General features: G+C 35.3%; 3 protein-coding genes across 6 annotated transcripts; all 3 read left to right on the top strand.

Annotated features, from left to right (window-relative positions):
- The first annotated feature begins 5576 nt into the window (after window positions 1-5576).
- LOC122050897 (tafazzin-like) lies at window positions 5577-11574 on the top strand. 2 transcript variants are annotated; one of them, XM_042611774.1, is made up of 8 exons: window positions 5948-6083; window positions 7398-7504; window positions 7678-7790; window positions 7871-7936; window positions 8514-8711; window positions 9445-9563; window positions 10337-10442; window positions 10560-11574. In XM_042611774.1, the coding sequence occupies exons 2-8, from the start codon at window positions 7432-7434 to the stop codon at window positions 11031-11033; spliced, it is 1149 nt and encodes a 382-aa protein (XP_042467708.1). In that variant the 5' UTR covers window positions 5948-6083; window positions 7398-7431; the 3' UTR covers window positions 11034-11574. The 2 variants fall into 2 exon arrangements, with proteins under 2 accessions (XP_042467702.1, XP_042467708.1); XM_042611768.1 differs by lacking the exon at window positions 7398-7504 and having other exon boundaries at window positions 5577-6083.
- Window positions 11575-12088: 514 nt separating this feature from the next.
- Window positions 12089-18124, top strand: LOC122050875 (blue-light photoreceptor PHR2-like). 3 transcript variants are annotated; one of them, XM_042611746.1, is made up of 5 exons: window positions 12089-13105; window positions 16451-16665; window positions 16810-16908; window positions 17653-17777; window positions 17871-18124. In XM_042611746.1, exons 1-4 carry the CDS (start codon window positions 12176-12178, stop codon window positions 17732-17734), a joined length of 1326 nt encoding a protein of 441 aa, XP_042467680.1. In that variant the 5' UTR covers window positions 12089-12175; the 3' UTR covers window positions 17735-17777; window positions 17871-18124. The 3 variants fall into 3 exon arrangements, with proteins under 3 accessions (XP_042467680.1, XP_042467694.1, XP_042467688.1); XM_042611760.1 differs by having other exon boundaries at window positions 17853-18124; XM_042611754.1 differs by having other exon boundaries at window positions 17847-18124.
- A 1002-nt stretch (window positions 18125-19126) lies between these two features.
- LOC122040452 (phylloplanin-like) lies at window positions 19127-19871 on the top strand. Its single transcript, XM_042599804.1, has 2 exons — window positions 19127-19335; window positions 19417-19871. The coding sequence occupies exons 1-2, from the start codon at window positions 19164-19166 to the stop codon at window positions 19707-19709; spliced, it is 465 nt and encodes a 154-aa protein (XP_042455738.1). The 5' UTR covers window positions 19127-19163; the 3' UTR covers window positions 19710-19871.
- The last annotated feature ends 2778 nt before the right edge of the window (window positions 19872-22649 follow it).

Below are 22649 nucleotides of genomic sequence, written 5' to 3'. Positions count from 1 at the left end.
GTAACAACTATAATGTACGAGCCATAGTTGCTATAATGTGTAGTAGCTTTTACCTCGCCATACGCCTATGACCTGTGTACCTGCATGAATCTCCTTCCATATCCGTGGGGTCGGTACTAGGAGGATCACTAAGGTAGGGGATCTATCTTTTATAATGTGTAGTAGTTAATTGGATCGTTTAAAAAACCTTTTTTTTTTTTTGATAAATCTTAAATTTTTTTAATTATGAAATTTATAGAAAATTTATCAAACATCATTTCTCATATTTCATAATCAACGGTAAATCATTTATTTTAAGTTATATTTTTTCCCTAATTCTAATATATTATTTATACATAATTCTAAATGATCTATTTAATATAGGAGAAAAATATATTTTTTTTTATTGGGCATCAACCAAGTGTTTATTGTAAGTATCTTTGGTTGATTTTGATATAATCAACTAAGTTAAGTTAGACTCTGCAATATTTGATGCCTTTTGTCTAAGTGTGCAGGGATTTAAGAATACAAGAAGTCGAACGAAAGACGCAGCGGACGAGAAGGATGACACGGGAAGCGAGTTGATGGACTCGATGCATCTGAGGGACGAGAAACTGCAGAAGAGTACACCGACAGACGAAAAGGACGTGTGTGACACTTCTAAGGGTCAAGAAGTCGCTGAGAACATAGCAATCAATTGCTCACAAATGGAATCGGTTTAGTTTAATCAAATAGAATTTTAAAATTAAAATTGAATAGAATAAATTAAAATAATTTATTAAAATAAATCAAAATTTCCAATTAACTGAATGAAGATACTCTGATAATATTCGATTAAAAATTGAATTGGTTAAATTGAACTAATTAATTTTTTTTCATCAAATCAAACTTATGGAAATTTGTTATTAAAATCTAACAAATTATATCAATATAAAATTAATTAATTCGACTGGTTATTAAATCTCAAACTTTTCTTATATCAACTAATGACATCATCAATCAATTATTATTGAAAAGTCTTGTAAATTATATATAAAAATTAAGTTAATGTTTTAATTCTAAGTTGTTGCTACACATTGTAGCAACTACTTGGATATTTAGCTACTACACGTTGTAACGATTAGGGCTTTTACGTTGTTGCATAAATCCTAATATTATATTAAGATTAGAGTGAATTACAACTTAAATTGAAATAACTTACAATCGAATAAATTGTGGGAAATGATGCTTGATAAGTTTCTTGTAAATTATATAACAAAAAAAAACTAAATTTTATTAAAAAAGATTATTAACATTGTAAGAATGTATGTTGTAGGCTTCAAAAGCTTGATACTTCTATCTAGATATTATAAAGACTTGGCTGACACTCAATAAAGATAACATATATTTTTTTCTATATTAAATAGATCATTTAGAATCATGTATAAACAATATATTATGATCAGAGTGAATCAGTGAATTATAACTTAAAATGAAATGATTTACCATTGGTTATGAAATATGAGAAATGATGCTTAACAAGTTTTCTATAAATTTTATAACTAAAAAAAACTAAGATTTATCAAAAAAAGATTTTTTGGACTGTCCAAGTAGCTGCATATGTTATAGTAGCTATGTCTCGTATGTTGTAGCTGCTACACGTTAAACCAACAAACTATACAAGTAGTTGTTGGACGTTGTAATAACTAGGACTTGTATGTTGTAGCATAAATTTTAATAAAAAAATTGTACAGAGCTGAAAAATAGACAGTAGAGTGGACATGTTTACGATCGAGAATGGAGAGGGGTGTTAAACAAAGCAGCGTTGACTTTATTTGCAATGACAGTTTGGGGAGCTTCCAACTAGCTCAAGAACAAGTATGCGGTTGTAAGTTGTGCTTAGCTTGTAGTGCCTTTGTTTTGCTTCCATGCAGGAGCGGAAGACGATGCTGAAGGAGGGAGTGAGAGCGAGAGAAATTTAGATTTGAGAAAAAGTCAAGCCATAGGTTTTGAAAAGAGGACAGAGAGAATAAAAAAAAAATAGTAATGTAAAGAAATCGAGCTTGTAACGCTATGTAAGCACGACGCTCATGATTGCACAGGAGACATTAAACAACATATCATCTTTGTATATATATACACAGAGATGATATGCTCCTTGATTCGTTGTCCATGTTATTCATCCGCGACTGAGAGGTTGGGATGCCCATAAGTGATTTAGGCGCCCAAAGTGAATGCACTCGGGATGTCCGAATCACTTTCGGACGCCTTGACCTCAGTTGGACCAATGATGTAGATAGTGAATCGGGGAGCATATCAACTCTCTCTCTATATAAGATTTTAATATGTTATCCATCTTATGCCGCACTTCTAGTATAAAAAAAATCTTTGGGTTTAAAGTTTATGGTAATATTTAGCGTTTACGAAGTAAAAAAAAAAAAAAACTAAGGGCACACTTGCTAGACATGAATGGAATAGGGTGGGAATGGAATCATATGTGGAATGAAATGAAATAGATATTTCATTCCAATGGTTGGTATCGGGTTGAGAATGTAATGCTTATTACTCATTTGATTCTAATCTTATGATTGGTAATTCCAAAATAAACAATAGGAATGAAATGATATTATTTGTATTATAAAATTATCCTTTAAATAAAATTAAATAAATATTTACTTTATTCTAATTTTATTAAATTTTTTTAATAACAAATGATAAAATATATTCTCAAAATGTGTTTAAATAAATATTCAATTCGATAATAATCAAAACAATTCAAACTATATATCAAATAACCAACGTAATATAGCGTTGACTTCTAAAAAAAAGTTAAAAAATTAAAAATAATTTTAATCATCATCCAAATATGATCGACAATATTAATCAAACTATTATTAAAAAATTTAGACATCACCATTGATAATAACTTTAACGAAAAGTTTTTTTTTTTTTTTTTTTTTGCCCTCAGGGCATAGCACAGATGGTGGACGTATAGTATCTCTGATGTAATGGTCAAGAGTCGATTCTCAGGAACTGACGACCTAGGGTTTACCCTGCCATGCGCTTATGGCCTATGTACCTGTATGAACCTCTCTTCATATCCGTGAGGCTGATATTAGGGGGACCATTAAAATAACGGATCTATCTTTTTTTAACGAAAAGTACTTAGTCATGCTAAAAAACACTTCAATTTACTAAATTGGGATTTGGCTATATGAAAATACTTTTGTAGGATGTGAGAACAAATAGAGTGGAGGAAAGAGACGTGAAAATCGAGTGGAGAGGGAAGATGGAGCAAAACCGATAGAGATGAAAAGGGAGGAGATTTGGTTTTATCATGTAAAAAAAAGAATATAGGGGATAATTTTAACAAATATCAAAAAAGGAAGATAGAGGATGAAATGAAATGGTGATTCCTTCGTATCTCCAAGAAAATCACTATTCCCATTAAATTAGGAATCAACATTCCATATGAATGGGGATTTTCATTTTTATAGAAACAAGTATTAGAATTGAAATGGGGTTGGGAATGCCTATACCATTCGCATCCTTCGTATCTCCAAGAAAATCACTATTCCCATTAAATTAGGAATCAACATTCCATATGAATGGGGATTTTCATTTTTATAGAAACAAGTATTAGAATTGAAATGGGGTTGGGAATGCCTATACCATTCGCACCCCATTCCACTCTACCAAACTCTACCAAGCATGCAACATAAAGTGATCAGCAATATATTATCCTTCCCTCTCCTCTCTCTCTATATAAGAATGATATCTTACATAATTTTCTCTACACAACGATGGATGACAGTAGACGTGGATCATTTAATATGACCAAAACTCATGTTTTTTATTCACTCCCTTATCGGTATGCAACACTTTTCTCTCTCCTGTATGCAAATCTCTCTCCTACATATAAGGTGACGCTTATCTTTAAAGATCAACACCTAGCACCAATGCTGGTTTAGGTGTTGTCTTTCAAGAATAGCACTAGCGCTAGTTTGAAACAGCACCAGCTGGTGCTGGTCTTGAAAGACCAATACCAACGTAATACTGTCTGGTGTTGATTTTAAACCATTATTGTTACTAGTCTTTAAAGACCAGTACTAACGTTAAAGACTAACATCATGTTGGTGCTGGTCTTTAAAGACCAATACCAACGCTGGTTTGAAACTAGTACCACGTTGGTGCTGGTCTTTAAGCACTAACACAAGCTTTAAATCATCATTAGCCAGCACCATGTTGGTACTGGTCTTTAAAGACTAGCATCAATGCTGGTTTGAAATCAGCACCAACCAACACCACGTTAGTGCTGATTTTGATAGACCAATACCAACCTGGTGCTGGTCATAGCACCAAGGTGCTTGAAGACCAGCACAAACTGTTTGGTGCTGATTTTAAATTAGCGTTGATATTGGTTTTTCAAGACCACCACGAATGTGGTGCTGGTTGGTGCTAATTTTAAACTAGTGTTGGTGTTGGTCTTTAACGTTGGTATTAGTCTTTAAAGACTAGCACTAATGTTGGCTTGAAACCAGCACCACGTTGGTTATAATATTTCAAAAAAAAAAAATAGATTTGCTATATTAACGATCCCCCTAGTGTCAGCTCTACGGATATGGAGGGAAGTACATGCAGGTACACATGCGTTAGGTGTATGGTGGGGTAATTCTCAGATCGTTAGTTTCTGAGAATCAACCTCTGACCATTACGCCAGAGATGTCATGCACCCACCGTTTACGTTACGCCTTGGGGGCGGTTATGATCTTTCAAGACTAGCACCAACGTGGTGCTGGTTTCAAACTAATGTTGGTGGTGATCTTTAAAGACCATCATCACCTTACATGCATGAGAGAGAAAAATATTATACGTAGATGAGAGAGAAAATAAAATAAATTTTTTTTGGCCACATCATATGATCCACATATGCGGTTATCCACCATTATACATCATTATGTAGGGTATATATATATATATATATATATATATATATATATATATATATATATATATATATATATATATATATTTATTTATTTATTTATTGAAAAAACAGAGTAAGAATTGAAAAAGCACGATCTAATTAAAAAAAGAATTAAAATATTCTTAGTAGAAAATAGGAGTAGGACTAGAATAGCTAATTCTATTTTTTTTAAAAATTTTTGTCAATTCAACTTTTGAATTTCTTATTCTTTGACCCTTCGCTATCTAGCAAAATTTCAATTTTAAAATCATAATAATGTTCGTAGAAGGTTTATTAAATTTATATTGAGATAACAATTTGTTGAGACTTATAATTAGTCTCGTTGTTTCAGTGTCCATTAATTTAATGATCTACTAAGTACCATAGTGCTAGTCAATAAATTATAAACAACAATCTAATTCACGTAATCACGTTCATATGAAACTTAATTATTTTTGAAAAAAAAGAGAATTTATTTTATAAATTATTGCTCTGGAACGACAATATTAATGTTTCTTTTATTGTCAAATAACCCATACCCGTTGATCCTCTGTTTATTTTGCTTTGAACAATTTTATTTTATTTTAAAAAAAATTCATTTGGATGCCCCAATCGTCATCGTCCTATCGAACCCTCAAAATCAACTACCCACTCGCGGCCTGCCATACCGCCACGCCTCTATTTGTCATTTGATGAGCCGGAGATCACGCTCGATCCCGGGCCGATCCCGAGCTCCACGGCGCCTTCTCCCCTCCTCGCCTTCAATCTTCTGTATCTGTTCCTCGTTGCCTTGATACGCTCGAACCCTAGTCTTAAGGAGCCAGCCTTCCCCTTTTTGGCCTTTGGAACGTTTATCGATCAGCAATTGAAAAGTGAAATAGAGGCTGTCTGTCTTTGTTCTTCCGATCGGGACGAGTATCTATGAGGGCGGGGGAGTGGATGGAGCGCGGGGCTGGTCCCTGGAGGGACCAAGTTCGGGAGCTGCAACTGCGCATTCGGAACCGATTCCGTGTGGCGGTCGTTCGCCGACGGCACCGTCTTGTGGAGTCGGACTACTCGAGCCCCGTGAAGCGCTGGCTCCACCGCCTCCGGAACATGTGGGTTGTGAATCCGGCTCCTGACACTCCAACCTCGTCGATGAGGTTCTATCGTAAAAAAGGTTTGCTTTTGTAAGTTTGCAACCTTCTTTAATGTGTTTATTATCATTATTATTATTATTATTCTTTTTTGCGGTTCTGTTTCCTGAGATTTTTAGTTCTTGTTTGTCGACATTGTTTGTGAAGCTATTTGTGATATCACAAAAAGGGAAAAAAAAAAAAATCTTGAACCTGGTGTTCCTAGCCCGACCTCCGCAGACATTGGTCCTTATATATATATATATAGATTCTTGTTCCTTCAATCATATTGTTGATGGATATAATTATAGTAACAGAAGACAAGTTTTTAAATGTCCATGCCATTTAGTAAAAGGTATTGTTTGTTTTGTTAATCATGACATGCTTGAAAGAAGTAGAGGTATAATTTATATTAAGACTGTATTTTGAAACTAACTCAACTGTGAGTAAATTGTTCTTCTTGCACCAAGGCATAGAGGTTTTTAATGACTGCTGCTTGTTTTGTCATTGTTGAACTATTAATTTTAGTTACTATTCACTAGTTTTGAGGTAAAATAAAGACTTTCATAAATGGAGCAATGATTTCTTAACATGATTGCCCCTCTCATGGATCGTAAATGTAAAATCCTTTTCTCTAGAATGTTTGGATAAAAATGACATAAGGACTGTTGCATCCGAGTTCAATTTTTGATCTTTGTTAGTTTTCCAATCCATTAAGGCTACAATTTTCTTAACTATTTCCTCTATTATAGTTATTTTAACTAATGTGTCATGCTCAATTAGTGTGGAAATTATCTATGTACTCTAGTATGAAATTGTAAAAAGATTTGGAGATGCTTACATTTTCATTCTGTCTGATTTCTAGTGCTAGAATAGACAAATTGTCCTTCATGTTTATGACAAGTTCTTTCTCCCTCAAATAGGGCTACCATTAAAAAAATGTTAATATAAGTTAGGGAGATATCTGGAATGGAAAACCAAGTCGAATATTGCGATAATGTGTGGAATAACCACATGCTTTTAGGTTTTAATTTCGTTGAAGGAAATGAAGTGAATTGAAGGCATGAATCAAAAGATTAAACTGCCCTTCTGTTTGGGTTGAACTACACCACATATGGATAGGATAACTTTAGGCATATACAACTTCCTGCCATGCCACAAACACTTTTGTTCTTTCCGAGTGGCACCTTGAGTTCTCCTCATACATCTTCTCCTAGGTGTTGATTGGACTATTGTCATCTTTCATTGGATTAAGATTGTTGATGCAATTATAGTAAATTTATGTTTCTATCCCTCTAATCTCCCCCCAAGTATACAGGATTATTCTGGACACTAAAGTAGTTTCCCATCATCACAAGGTAAACCACATGTTGGAAAAATTAAACTCGATCAATGGTTGGCACTTTCTTTCTTTTTTGTATCTTCTCCGTCCTCCTTTCTGGCCTCTCAGTTAAACAAAGCCTAGGTAAAGTTTTGTGTCTTGTTAGTACTTTGTACTACATTTAACCAACTCGTGGATATTATTTGTCTTACATACTTCTCTTTCATTTGTTATGTATTCTTCTCAAAACATGATATGGCTTGTTGAGAGCAAAGATAAGGGAACAATTACTAGCTTGTTCTCCAATTCAACTGCAGTTGGCAAAGCCATAAATGATGAATCAATCTTAGTTCGTATGGTTCAAGCTTTGGCTGTCCCTGTTATTGGTAATGCTTGTTATGTATTTATGCATGGCCTTAATCATGTCCAGGTATGGTTTAGCTTGATTAATTTTTTCCTGAAACCTTATAATCATTTATCTTACATGGTCTTTTGTCTCCTGGGATGCAGATATATGGTGTGGAAAAATTACACCAGGCTTTTAAGCAAAGACCTGAAGGCAAGCCCTTACTAACGGTATGCCTTAATCAATTTCTAAATCCACCTTAATGAACTTGCTACGTTTTGACTCATTTATGTACAATAGACACTTTCCAGGACGCCACATTGGCTGGAGCTTTGTGCATCGGACTGTCCTTTTATGATATTCCTATTGTAGACCTCCCTGTGATGAACCTTGTTCTATATTATCAGTGCTCTTATTGTTTTGCAAATGCAAATTTTCATTTTGACCACTGCAAGACCATCAATATATTTGTATATAAGAAAACATAAAGGTGTTATCTCAAAATCATCTTGATCACCTTTCCAATGGTTAAAATGACAATATGAGATGGCCATTGTATTCATTATGATCCTAGGAATCCATTCATGTTCTTTAATTTTTGACTTTCACCATTAAAAGATCATTACCAGATTTATTTTTTTCAAAACACTTTGATTGACTTTTCAGTGGTTACCACCATTGTTTTTTTTAATGTGTTTTCAAATTGATTGTTGTATGTCATAGCCATCATTGAGCCTTGTCAATTAGTTTATATGTGAATATTAGGATTCAGTTGTAGTTGTCATCTTAACTTTTCATTCTTCCCAGGTTAGTAATCATGTTGCAGCTGTTGATGACCCACTTGTGATAGCTTCTTTGCTTCCACCAAGTAGTTTGTTGAATGCTCATGATCTAAGATGGACTCTCTGTGCAACTGATCGTTGTTTTAGGAATCCGTTGCTGTCTGCATTTTTCCATTGTCTCAAGGTTCTACCAGTTTCACGTGGTGATGGTGTTTACCAGAAGGTACAATGCCATTATTGCTTCCATCAGATTGTTTAACTATGAATTAAGGTTTATTTAAATTGGAAGGAACTTGTATTGTGTGTATGTGTATATCTTAATCTAAACATTTCACCCTCAATGCCCACCTGGATGTTACTGGTCATAATTCCGTTGTTTAAATAACACTTTTGTTATTGAAGTATATTTTCTTATTCACAAATCGACCACAACAGCAAGATGAAATTTCAAATTTGCAATTGCTTTAGTTAAAATCAAGAACCTCAAAATAACTCAAAGGTGGATTATAGGCAATCTTTATGAAACTTGGTTTTACCGGTGCTATGACTTATTTCTTTGATCTAATTTTTCATGGGCATGGAAGTGTGAGAAGGGCCTACTTTGTTGTTTTGGATATTTCCCTTGGTTCCGTTGTTGGTTGATACTTCATTATGTCTTATGCATTGCATGCTTAATCCAATATGCAAAGTCTTTTCAAACATATTTGATTATTTTCCACCACTACTACTTTAAAAGGTTCTTTACTCTAGCTAGCAGGTTTCTCGCTTCATTGACATTAGATCTCTCTCTCTCTCCCTCTCTCTCTCTCTCACACACACACACAACTCTATTAGATCTGGATTCTTGCTTTATCTTTATAATATTTTCATGTCATGTATGAGTTATTGCTTTTTATGCTCATTTATGCTCTTCAATTTTATTCCACAAAGTTAACACTTGTATTTGTTTTTCCTAGGGAATGGATAGTGCTCTATCCAAGCTGAACAATGGTGGATGGGTCCATATATTTCCTGAAGGAAGTCGCTCTCGGGATGGAGGTAGAACTATGGCTGCTGCTAAGAGAGGGGTTGGAAGGTAAGATATGAATGAAGATTTTTTTTTTTTAATCTTGATGTGAGTCTGAATAATCAATCACAAGGCTGGAGCATATGGACATTGTAGCTAAATTATCCCAGGACTACACGCCATGTTATTTGAACTCAAGTTTGAGTGTGAAACATGGGTATTATATTGTTGTTGAAGTCAAACATTTGAACATGGTTTGGATAAGATCTCAAGTGTGAATATATTCTTACTATGGTTGTGTTATGGCAACATGGATATGGAAGATCAAAGTTAATGAATAATAAATTGAACCTGAGTGTCACATGACATACCGTAATATTTCTGATAGCGGCGTTGACCAATTATTTTTTTCTGTTAGTGTACCAGAAATGAAAAAACTAAGAAAGGTATGTGAGATTATTAGAAAAATTGCTATCAGAGTAAATAAATGTAAATCTAATGGTTCTTATAAAGAGAGAAAGTAGATTAGGATTATATGATCATATGAACATGAGTTTTGTAGTTAGATGAGTTGAAGAGATTATAATAAAACCTGCTTACTTTGCCTAATTTTGTTGGTCTCCACGAAAGCAATTCAATTTCCTGGAGGGCCAATTGTTGCACCTTATATTTTCAATGGCCCAAGCCAGGGACCAAGTGGCAGAGAGAACACTAAAAAGAATTCAAAAAGAGATTCAATGATATACTGTATTCATTCATGTGCTGATTTGTTGATTTAACCTGTGGTCCAGTTGATTCAGCAATTTGTCGATTTAACCTTGCTTATATTCCTGTTTTCACAGATTAGTGATAGATGCAGATACAACTCCTATCGTTATTCCCTTTGTTCACGCTGGAATGCAAGAAATTATGCCTATAGGAACACATTTCCCAAAGATAGGGAAAAATGTACGTTTCTGTTTCCTTTATGCAACACTTACCGTTCATTGTTTTCATATCCTTTTACAGTTCACTACCTATTTGAATGCTTTATTGTATTTATTACATAACTCGATTTACAAGCAGGTCACAGTGCTCATAGGGGATCCACTTTTCCTGGACGATTTGGTCGTGTATAAGGATGATTCCCAACATGTCTCCACTGGCATCCTATACGATGCTGTCTCGACCAGGATTGAACAACAACTCCAGGAGCTAAAAGCTCAAGTTGATCGATTAGCAGCTGAACAAGAATTAGAAATCAGGGATGTAGATAATAGAGATTGCGCAACTAGAATTTGGCAGCAGGTTGATTGGGAAGCATTTGGCATGCAAAACATACTAGAGGAACCAGCAGGGACAACTAGTAGGGCAACACATAATCATCCAATACAAGTTCTTGAGCAGTCTCCTAAGTCCAATTTTTCTCGGAGTATTAAGCTGGTTGATGAAGGTGGGATTGTCTCAAGAATTCGCGGTTTTATGGATCCATCTGAGCTTATGGGTTTTGCTGCTAGAGGTCTGTTTATCAATGGTAGGATAATGGATGAGTGTCATTAGATCCTCTGAGATGGTGCCCTATTCAGGCCTGAAAACATTTTGCACGATGGAACTTGTTCTGCGGTACGAGTTTTTATTTGTTTAGCCACTAAAAGTTTCAAGCAACGGGCGACGCCCATGTTTGGGTGAATCAACAAAAGAAATGGAAAATTTATTATTCAGAGCTGCTGCCTCTTTCTCAGAGGATCATTTCTCATCTTCATCGTGATACATGGACGGAAAGGAGGATTGGGAGGTTTATCAATAGGCCTAATCGACTTCCATTTTGACTATCAAGTTGGCGTCAGGAAAATCTGAACAGACAACAGTGACATTAAGGCGAATCAAATGTCACAATGGCGGAGCTGCACAGCGCAGCAAGCGGAGCTGCGGAAGCTCCGGCGGAACTTCAGCACCAATGTCCTGGCTCTTGTCAGCAGGTTGGCTTCTTCAAGAGGGATTCATTGATGAGTAAACGGACGAAGGGGATTTTTATCTATCAATTGATGAGTAAAAACTAAATATTATGTCCATAAAATACCATAGTAATTAACGTTCGAAACATGTGAGTTCCATTTTTCCTTCTCACTTCATATTCTTCTCAAGAAGAAGAATGAAAGAAGTTTTATATTGGATGCCAAAATGAAGTTTCTAATGCATGCAAGGAAATCAAGGGGAAGTTTCGAGGAGAGGATTTGAAACCTCACTGACGATAAGGAAAGCAATCGTCACTTGTCTTCTTATTGCTGCATCCATGAAAACATAAACAGGGTAGGGGGTTGGTGGTGCATTGGTGTTGGTAGTAGGTGGATCTAACTCGTGGTAAACAATAGACGAGATTGATAATTTCTTAAATTCCACGAGTTAGTTTAAGAATTAACTTAAAGTCCCAAGGATGCAAGACATCCACTTAATTTTTTCATAGAATCTATTTTCGATGAATTAACGGAATTTTTCTTAATGAATGATTGATTTAAAAATATTAGATCGATGGATCGCTCTAATATTTTTGCCATATAAATTTTATATTTATATCCTTCTATATTTATAATATGGATTCTAGGGCCCGCTGATTTTGGGGTTCCATATTTTTAAAACCCTGCTACGGTCGTCTTTCAGTCTCGCTCCCACCTTCCTTCACGTCCTCCCTTCCTTCACCCCCAATGGAAGACCACCACCGCTCGCCCTCTTCTTCCTCCCAACAAGATGGCAACCAAACTCCACTCCCATTTGCCTCCTTTTCTCTCTCTCTCTTCTCCCCTCATCTCTCTTCTTCTTCCTCTCCCTCCTCTTTGCTCGCTCCCATCCCTTTCCGCCTCAAGATCCCTTCTCAGATCACCTCCCTCTCCCTCGCCCTCTTTCACTCCCCCTCCTTTTCCTCCCTCTCCGCCCCGTCGAAATTCTCCAGCTCTCTCTCTCTTTCCCGCTTCTCCCTCTTCCGCAGCCGCCCCGCCGACCCCCTCGTAGCCGCCGGCGCCCGCCGCTGCGCCATCGTCTGGTTCCGCGCTGATCTCCGCCTCCACGACCACGAAGTCCTTTCCGCCGCAAATGACGACTCCCTCTCCCTCCTCCCGGTCTTCGTCTTCGACTCCCGGGATTTCGGGCACTCCGCGGGCGGATTCGACCGGACCGGCCTCCGCCGCGCTCGCTTCCTTCTCGACTCTGTGGCTGACCTCCGTGCCGGGCTGCGCCGCCTCGGATCCGATCTCGTGGTGAGGATCGGCTGCCCAGAGGTGGTGCTGCTGGAGCTCGCGCGCGGAGTGGGCGCCGATGCGGTGTACGCTCACCGGGAGGTCTCCCATGATGAGGTGCGCGCGGAGGAGCGAGTTGGAAAGGCGATGGAGGACGAGGGGATCGAGGTGAAGTATTTTTGGGGGAGCACGTTGCACCACATTGAGGATTTACCGTTCCAGCTGGAGCAACTGCCCACCAGTTATGGAGGGTTTAGGGAGAAGGTGACGGGCGTGAAGGTAAGGAAAGCGATTGAGGCACCGGAGAAGCTTAATAGAATGCCATCAAGAGGAGGTGTCGAGCCTGGGGAGATCCCTAGCTTGCAAGACCTTGGGTTCAATCAGGCACCAACCATGTCACAGGTCATCTCTGAATTTTCACTGTTCTAAGACCTATAGTCGTCCATATCAGCCAAGATCATAGTTTTTTTACTCTTACAAAAGAAATTAATAATCTTTTGAATCCTAAAGGAAATTTTACATGGCTTAAACAAGGGAAAAGGATTGTTGTAAAGAGAACTGGAATTTCATGAGCCAACGGTAGCTAAAAAATGCTAATGAGATAGTTTTACCTTAGCTGATTTATCTGGCTTTGCCATCCTAAACAAACAACTGCTACTAATTTCTAAGGATAAATGTCCGTGCTTAGTGCTTCCAATAGCAACATTTTAATTCTGGGGAGAAAACAGTATTTGTTTTTTTGGTAAACGTTCATAAGGTGGAATATTCATCATTGGTGTTCATTTATACTCTATCACTGAATCATGATCTACTACTTGAACAATTTATATTTTGTTTCTGAAAAATTGGTAAGAAGTCTTCCTGTGATCATCAAAAGCCCTTGCATGAAGAAGTCTGTCTTCATGAAATTCAACAACAATTTTAAATTTGCATCACTAGGGTACAAAATATCAAGCCGTGCCAGAATTTCGGACTTTGACTGCAATGATACCATTTTAGTACTATGCCCACGTTTCAACATATGATGCCGGTAGAGAATTGGAGTGGGAAAGAGAAAAAAGATGAACACAAAAAGAGAATACAATTATGTATCTAACTTTGGAATCATGGTCCATCTAGAATGATGCAGTTTTAAAATTGTATTTTATCGACATAAGCTATAAAAAAATATCAAACAATATTTTTATTCATCTTCATTCATTTTGTAGCATGTTGAAGGGTATTCAATGTAGTATGACACAATACTCATCGACATGATTGACACAATGACATATAATAGATTACCGGTGACAAGTAGTATTTACTCTTGCTAATTATTGGATCAGTATGTTTCCACTATATCACTTGACATGGTACAAGATTTAAAACCTTGGACATCACTATACCTCGTGGAAAAAGAATACATGTTATTTGTTATTAAGTTTTTTTTTTTAAATTCTCTCAGTTTTTCCTCATTGAGATGGTTTTTGCTCTTGCCAAAAGTGAAAAGTTTGGGTTACATAACATGTCATTTCAGATTATAAGTTTTTATCATTTTTTTTTTCCATTTGTTTAAAATTGAGAATGTTTCAAGTTTCTTTGTGTGCAAGCCTTCTGACATATAAAAGATTGTATTTTCGAGATTATGCAAATTGGTCATCAAAAAGTAGATGGACAGATAAAAGATGCCTTACTTGCCTTAATACCTTGGATATTCTATTCTTATTTTATAGAAAGCACTCATCTTTCATTTCAACAAAGATTAGTTGACAACCAAAAAATCATTCATGCTTTCTCTTGTTCCTTGTTCTTTAACCAAAGTATAATCTCCTTTCTTAGCCTACCATTTCCATCATTTTTGGCATCTATCATGTTCAGACTTGGTTCTGTATTGCTGCTACCTTCCAATTAACCATTGAGAATGAACCAAACAAATGAACAAATGTTGTATAAACCTCTAAAGCTACATGGATATTTTTATTCAATTGGTGAAATAATAAAAAGATATAAAAAAAGATTTAAAAGCTTTTGAGATGATTTCTTAAGGTGTCAACAATAGAGCTCCGACAAATTTTGTTTTTATTTCAAATTGTGATATAATTCTTCTGGAAAGTAAGATTCTAGAAATTGATTAAAAGTAAGCTACATTTTTTATTTTACACATCTTAGTTGGGTGGTAATTCAGGAGTTGTCATGTTGTCCAAACTGTTACCAAATTCTCACAGAAACTTTATTATGTCATTTATATCTGACCAAGTGACCTTATTTTTGCTGTGATTGGCTGGATCCGATGGTTTAGTATACTACTATGCTCCAACAAGTCTTTTTCTTAGCAAGTATAGTCTAATGTGTTTGTAACCTGTGCAACCTATGGGGTACACTCACTTTTCCATTTTTTTTTCATACCTTGGACACCTTATGTGGATCTCTTTGTAATTTGTTAAGAAGTTTGATTGGCTCCTGTACAAATATAGTTGATATAGACAAATTCCTATACTTGATTGGATATGATTTGCTTATCTGTTTAGTAAGACTGGACTAGCATGCACTTTCTGCTTTTAAGTCCTTGTTCCTCTATCTTTAATCCAAGTTCATGTACTGATTTTTTTCAATTTGACCTTCTTGCATTTGCAAAAATCCCCCAAATAAGACTAAAGTGGCAATGGGATTGTCTTTTTCTACCACTTCTGCTGCTGTCATCACTGCCACCATCAATTTGTGTTAGATGCCAATTATTTTGGGTTGGCTAAATAGATCTTATCCCTCTGAAGATTAACTCTTCTTTCAGAACAATCAACAGGTACATGACTGTTCCTTTTTAGGCTCATAGTTGAAGGGAACAGTGAATCTTTCTTCTTTTTCTTTTCTCACTCTTCTTCATTCGTTTTTCCTTTCTTTTAAAAAAAAATTCTCATGTAATCTGCCATCTTAGATAATGCTACATTTTTATAGACAGATTGACATATATTAAGTTTAAGACTATTCATTTTACTCGACTTCAACCAATTTATGTGGAATCATTTAGATTATCCAACCTTGTGTTGTAAGACCTGTTAAGAAACTTTAATTGATTTTGTTAGGACAAAATATTAACTGGTCGTCCATCCTAATATTTATAGAACTTTAATATAGACTGGGATGTGATCTGTAGTAAATTAAACTATTTCCTTTCTCAGTGAGTCTTGTTCACTAGGAGTCCAATTATTTGGATGTCTAAAAGATGTAAATAAATGATGGAGCTCCATGTGTAATTTGAGGAGGCTTTCCCTTATATCTTCAATCCTAATTCTTATACTAGAGATTGTTGACAAGACAGGATGGTTTAGATTATGAAGCATTTGGAACTTTCAACATATAGAATGTATTGAATGAGTTGGTTTTGCTGAATCTGTGTAATTTTTCCCTACTCTTTGATGAGTCAATTATTTTATTGGATTTTTTTTTTCTTTATGCATTTGTTTTGATAGTGATCAGAGTATCTTAAGGGTATATATTTCCTCCTTTTGTGATTATTCATTTGTTTTGAAAGCAATCCAAGGTTAGTTAGCACCATTCATAAAAGCAATCTTCAACATGAAAGTACCATAAAATATCAGAACTAAAGCTGAGATCTTTTGATATCATATGAGGGTGTAATTACATTTGGTATTGTTTCAATATTAGACAGTGTTCTGCGCTCTTTTGATAGGATATGAAGCAATTGGCGATTAAATCATATATCTACATTTTTGTAGCAGGTTATCAAATTCTATTTTTCGTGTATCACAGGATAGCAAGCCTTGCTTCAGCACTCCTGTTGGCGGGGAAACTGAAGCACTAGAGAGATTGAAGAAGTTTGCTTCTGAATGGCAAGCACAACCGAGAAAAGCAAAGATTTCCAACATAGATAGTATATATGGTGCTAATTTCTCATGCAAAATCTCACCATGGCTATCAACAGGATGCCTTTCTCCGCGCTTTATATTTGAGGAGTTGAAGAGTAGGTAATATTGTGTTGGATAAAAAAGACTCTCTCTTTGCTACCATACTAAGCAGGCAAATGAAATCTAAGAATAAATATGTAGATATTTGCAATGTCTTTTCTTGTGCACTTTGTGTAATAGATGTGATATCTGTTTGGCTTACAGGACTATTTCTGCTGCTTCATCACGGAATAATAGTCCTGATTCAGCAGATGGAGGTGGGAACTGGTTGATGTTCGAACTGTTATGGAGGGATTTCTTCAGGTAGTACACATCTGAAAATATTCCTTTTATTTACACTTATCTGGGCTGTTTTAGGTATCATGATCAAGCTTGATTCTCCCTACTATTTGACATAGTCTATATAAATCTTATTTTTTTCATTGAACTCTATTCAACACTATTTCATTAGTAATCTTAAAACTTTTGAATCATTTTTAATCATACGAACTAATTTTGTTTGATCTCCTCCACTGTTGACACCTTTCACTGTAATGAATTTCTTCTTTTACTACAGAACATATATTGATTAAGTTACTGAATATGTATTAGGTATGTATGCATAAGTTGTTCCTATCCAAATAGATTTGCCTTCATTTCTTTTAAATTCTTACAATTGATTTCTAATCTTAGATAAACATGGTGATACAAATTTTTTTCAAGCTTATGACCTCGTTTACTTGGGTGGTGGATGAATAGGAGGGAAGTGAAGGATAAGAGAATATGTTTATCCATGTGTTTCTTTCTTCCCTTCCCCTCCCCTCACCTCCTTTTTATTCATCCAAGCTATTCAGAAAGTTTCTCTCATGATCAAAAGATTCTACCTCGCTGAGCTGTTTAAGCCTTTATCAAATTGTATAAACATGTTACTCCTTAATGTTTCAAAATAGCAATACTTTAAAAACCTGCTTGAAATTTATTTGTTGTCCCATGAACCCTGAATATGCTTCTACTATGCTGTTGAAGGTTATCTTTTCAGAATGAAACATTGTTTCAATTCATTGTCAGGTTTGTCACCATGAAGTGCAGCTCTGCAACGAAAATGGTCCAAGCTGCACCCAGCAGTGCTTGCACTGCTGCTCTACCCTAACTCTGCTTTGCATCTGCAATTCAAATGCAACCTCGACCTAAGGGTGGGGCACCAAGCTCTCTTTTGGTTTCACGCAACTGTTATTTGTTTTAGATATTGATTAATTTTACAGGCACAGCTGTTTTGGCTTCTGTAGATTGACACCAGTATTTATATTATCAACTATGCATCCGAGAGTTGTTTCAGCCAAAGGGTTAAAATTCTTAGTCAAGACTAGTCGCTGCTTGTAATTTCAACGGTGCGCATGGAATTAATGGCTTTTGCACCGGAAAGGAACATATTAGTAATTTATTCTATAGTGGATCATGATCCATCCCATGTTGTCATTTTGATGGGATCCTGTTTACTTCTATTGTTCTACAATATTATTTAATCTAATGCTTTTGTGCATGCGTCTGTATTGAAATTTAGCCCCTTATGTGACTAACAGTTGCCCGAGAGTTATCAAGGCGGTTACTATCTCAGATTCAACATCAGCACTGAGGTAGTCGACCATTATTGGCTTCGATGATCAATTATGAATCCTAAGTCATCATTGCTATTACTAGGATTCAAGCCACGCTTAGAAGTACAATAAGCGTTTAGTCACATATTATTGTCCTGTAAGATTGGATGTCATTTCATCAATGTTTTCCTCCAACTAATCTCCACATTTTTTATATATCTTAGATGTCCATTAAGAATCTCATGATGGTATTCCACTTCAAACAGATAAAGAGTTTTTCTGGTCCAGGACTGACTTTGGAGGGTTTTAATGAAAAGAACCCAAAGTATTTTTCAGAACGGTAATCCGTTCAATGTGAGAGATATTTCAACAGCGTGAGGATCTACAAGACTGCAACATATGCTCAAAACAAGTTCAATCCACAAAATGGAAAATAATGTTTACTTGCATTGGCGCTAGAGGACATTGAAGAGCAAATAATCCTCTTTTTTTACCCTCTTGTTTAAAAAACAAACACAAGCCAACAAACAAACAAATAAGCATGCTTTCTTCTACAAGTTGATGATCAAGAGTGCGTGCCTTTGTTTGAATTGTGTTACTTTCAGTTGCAAGTTGTAGACTGACAAGAAACAGAGCATGCGAAGAAGAGAGCCTTTGCATGCATGTATGTGCCAAAATTCCATTCTGAATTGGTCTCTTACTATTTAATTATTGCCCAAGCCGGAACAAATTGACAATGACAAACTAATCTTTTTAAAATAAGGTCAAAAGGAAAATTGTGCAAAACTTCTTTACGTAGGTAGGGCTCTGCTCGCTTGGTCCATCGTCTAGAAACGCAATTACGGCGCATGCAGTAGGCTTCTGCTCGCTTGGTCCATATCCTACACTCCGACGATAGTGCATCACTCTCCACGTTACTGTTGCCTATAAATTCCATCCAAACCGGACGCAAATTCAACAAGCTAAGTAACCACCAGAACTAGCATGGCTCTGACGACCGTTCTTGCTGTGATGGCGCTGTTGATTGTCACAGTAGCTGCGCCGCCAGCGGCCGCCCAGCTGCTTGGGGGGCTGATCAGCAACATCTTGATCAGCGGCACTGTGCCATGCACCACCGACACCACTGCTATCACCCCAACAACATCAGTTTTTCCAAGTATTGTAACCACAAATTAAATACTCTGACATGCAGTGGTCTCTATATATATCTAACAAATTATCTCGGTTTGTCTCGCAGATGCCACTGTGTTACTGCAATGCGGTCAATCCATCATCGCCAGCACGGTCACTAACAGCAATGGAGCATTCTCGATCCTGACGGGCACCAACCCGTTGACGCAGTTGCTGTCCTCGTTGTTGGAAGTTTGCAAGCTCGTCGTCCCGACGCCACTCTCCGCTTGTAGCCCGATGTTGCCGTCCACCGGGTTCCTTCAATCGCCCCTGCAACTGCTCTCCAACAACGGATTACTCGGTGGAATTCTTGGTGTGATCACCAATATCATCCCCTCTGGTTTCAAGTTGGTTCAGTAGATCCAAAAACTATGTCAAAACTATATGCATGTCGTCGTAGTATTATCTGCGTGTCCACAGTGGAATAAGCCGGATCTGTAATAGCGTGCGCATCTATATATGTTCCAAAGCATAATGCTTTACGAATATAAATGATAAAGTAATTTGAAGTTTTAAGTATTACTTGAGAAGGATTAATTTGGCAATCTCAGGAGTTTAATATACAGTGGATCAATTATGAAAGCTTCAAACCAAATCAATAACTTGAAAAAAAATTATAAAATTAAAAAATTAGTTTAGCTTGATTGATTAGTTTCAAATTAGATTTATCCATCTGATCTATTAATCGTTCACAGCATCAATTAATGGTAGTCTTAAATTTATTAGTATCTTTCATGGTCTAAAATAATTAAATTTTAACTTTAATAGATTAGACAAAGGATATATTAATTTTGGAAGGCTAAGAATATTTTGGGTCTAATGTAACATACGAGAGAAAAGACCTTTTTTTGCCATTTAAAATTCAAAAAAGTGTGGGTGAGATTTGGAAATTGGGGTGAAGTTCACAAAATGTTGCAATTCAACATGGTAATAATATTCTATTCAAATTAAGCTTCACTTTTTCAAATATCACCACAAGAAATACAACTATTGGCCACCAAAATTTCCATCCACTAATCGGTCGCTAAATACATTTAGTAACCGATTAATAACAAAAATATTCGATCGTCACAATTTTCATCACGAATCCATTTAGCAACGTAATTTTGATTTCTGTCAGTAGATTAGCGACAACTCAAAATTCCACCTAGTGACGGAAATCAAAATTACGTTGCTAAATTTTAGCGATGGAAATAAATTCCCATCATTAATTTTACCAAAAATTTCGACATAAAACCTCTTAAAATTGATTCAAATCTTATAATGCTAACAACATTCAACATATTCATCGCACAACAACATTTATTCAACATTAGAAAATAACATTTAACAAGACAAAACAACATTTAACATTCAAATACACTTATTCATCACAAAAATAATTAAATCATTTTTGTTTCATCACATCACATTCTATTAAACAACAAATACACTCCTCACTTCTTTAGCTTCTTCTGTTTAATTATCTCATCCTATAGTAAGTACAATAGGATAAGTTTAACAAAAATAAGCACATGCATGATTCAAATTTAGTTAAACAAAAATAATATGATAGGTTTAACACTACATTTTCTATTTTGAGACAACCTTATATATGAATTTAAAGTTAAGCTACATATTAGTTGGATAACATAGATTACTCAAGGGCAAAACTACTTATTAGAAAAATGCACAAATTGTTAAACACAAGTTTAGCATGTTTTTTTTTTAAAAAAAATATACCTTAATGAGAGTTTGGATATCCACTAATGGTGATAGAATATAGTCTCAAATCCATATGTTCAAGTGTTGATCTTTTATTATATTATTTCTAAAAAGATGTAATACAATTAGAGATGCATATAGTATCAAAAATTAACAAAACTAATTTTTATGTTTTATGAGTGATAAACAAAAAAAAAACAAATTTGAAGGTCAATGCACCTTAGAAGAATTGTTATTATTATGAGCTAGTTATCAGTAACGTTCGGATCTCGAATCTCTTGTGAGTCAAAACCATGTGCTGTTGGAAAAGCAGAACTCTATCGAGATATGAATTCTTGCATTTGCCACTCTACTACAGTCTTGACCCGATCTTCCATCGAGTACTGACTGACTCGATCTTCTATCAACTTCTCTAATGCCATCACATAATCCTTTAATTCTTGATTTTCTTGTCTTAACGCTTGCACTTCAGTAGATGAAGAACTGGGATGATCCTTGAGTCTAGGAGTTAGCACATAATCATATACAACTTTTGACTTGGAACTAAAGCCATAGAGGGAGTTTTTTTTTATTTCCACCGACAACCTCATAATATATATTATTTATAGCAGCGTGTGATAGAGTCTATAACTCCTCTTCCTTATAGGAGCCTGAGACAATTATGCAACTCAATCAGTCATCCTATATAAAAAAATATTATTAATTTCTAATATATAATTAATAAAGTTAGTCATAGTTAAATGTGAGCAGTAATAAAGTTTATATTTTTACATCTATGGTCTTTGATCAAGCATCAACAAAAGTGTCATTCTATTTTTGGTATGTATTGTGAAATATGTCTCAATGAATGGGAGATCTGTGTAAAGTATCTGCCTGCAAACACAATTTTTTTATAAATTAAAATAAGTTCATTAATAATTACAAAATTCTTATATAACTTTATTGTAAACTCACCAAGTCTATGCATGCTTTACAATTGATTATGATCTAGCTATATGTTTTGTGGATCACGTGTTTGGGGCTATCAAGCTCAGTATTTCTATTATTTCGAGCAGTTGATGATTTTTTCTATCATTTTTCTACAACCCAATTGTTCTTCGATGCATCTCAAACTCAACTAGTACATCAGATGAGCTTGTACCCTTTCTTCTCTACTTGTATAACAAGTCTTTGTATAGTTTTTGACAATAATTATTCTATATTTCTTTAAATTATGCTTCGTGTCTTGGCTTCCAAATATATTTTTTTTCGAAAACAATATTGAGAAAATTAGTATAAAAGAATATTATATTATAAAATATCAATAATATTCAAATTACTTGTAAAAAAATCTTGATAATAAAAATCTTTAAGATATTGGTCTATATGCCTCCATGTAGAACTAGAAGCATACTTACGCACTGTAAATTTTTTGGTTATGTAAGCAGACCATTGAGAGTCAAATTGTATAAAAAAATTTCATTTTTAGAAATAGTAAATAAAAGATTACATAAATTTAAATTACTAATAATATCAATACTTACTAATCTCCAATAATCCTGAATCGAATCTGACCATAATATAATATTCAATATGATTATATCTTATGCACTACTA

This window comes from Zingiber officinale, chromosome 1B (assembly GCF_018446385.1).
Source record: "Zingiber officinale cultivar Zhangliang chromosome 1B, Zo_v1.1, whole genome shotgun sequence".
NCBI lineage: Eukaryota > Viridiplantae > Streptophyta > Magnoliopsida > Zingiberales > Zingiberaceae > Zingiber > Zingiber officinale.
Note: the sequence above shows the minus strand (reverse complement) of the source record. Positions and strands in the feature narration are given on the sequence as shown.

Coding starts and splice junctions, on each gene's coding strand:
- LOC122050897 (XM_042611768.1), top strand. CDS start 5,846: ATGAGGGCGGGGGAGTGGATGGAGCGCGGGGCTGGTCCCTGGAGGGAC. Junction 6,084..7,677: donor GAGGTTCTATCGTAAAAAAG/GTTTGCTTTTGT, acceptor ATTCAACTGCAG/TTGGCAAAGCCATAAATGAT. Junction 7,791..7,870: donor ATGGCCTTAATCATGTCCAG/GTATGGTTTAGC, acceptor CCTGGGATGCAG/ATATATGGTGTGGAAAAATT.
- LOC122050875 (XM_042611746.1), top strand. CDS start 12,176: ATGGAAGACCACCACCGCTCGCCCTCTTCTTCCTCCCAACAAGATGGC. Junction 13,106..16,450: donor AGGCACCAACCATGTCACAG/GTCATCTCTGAA, acceptor CGTGTATCACAG/GATAGCAAGCCTTGCTTCAG. Junction 16,909..17,652: donor TTATGGAGGGATTTCTTCAG/GTAGTACACATC, acceptor ATTCATTGTCAG/GTTTGTCACCATGAAGTGCA.
- LOC122040452 (XM_042599804.1), top strand. CDS start 19,164: ATGGCTCTGACGACCGTTCTTGCTGTGATGGCGCTGTTGATTGTCACA. Junction 19,336..19,416: donor AACAACATCAGTTTTTCCAA/GTATTGTAACCA, acceptor TTTGTCTCGCAG/ATGCCACTGTGTTACTGCAA.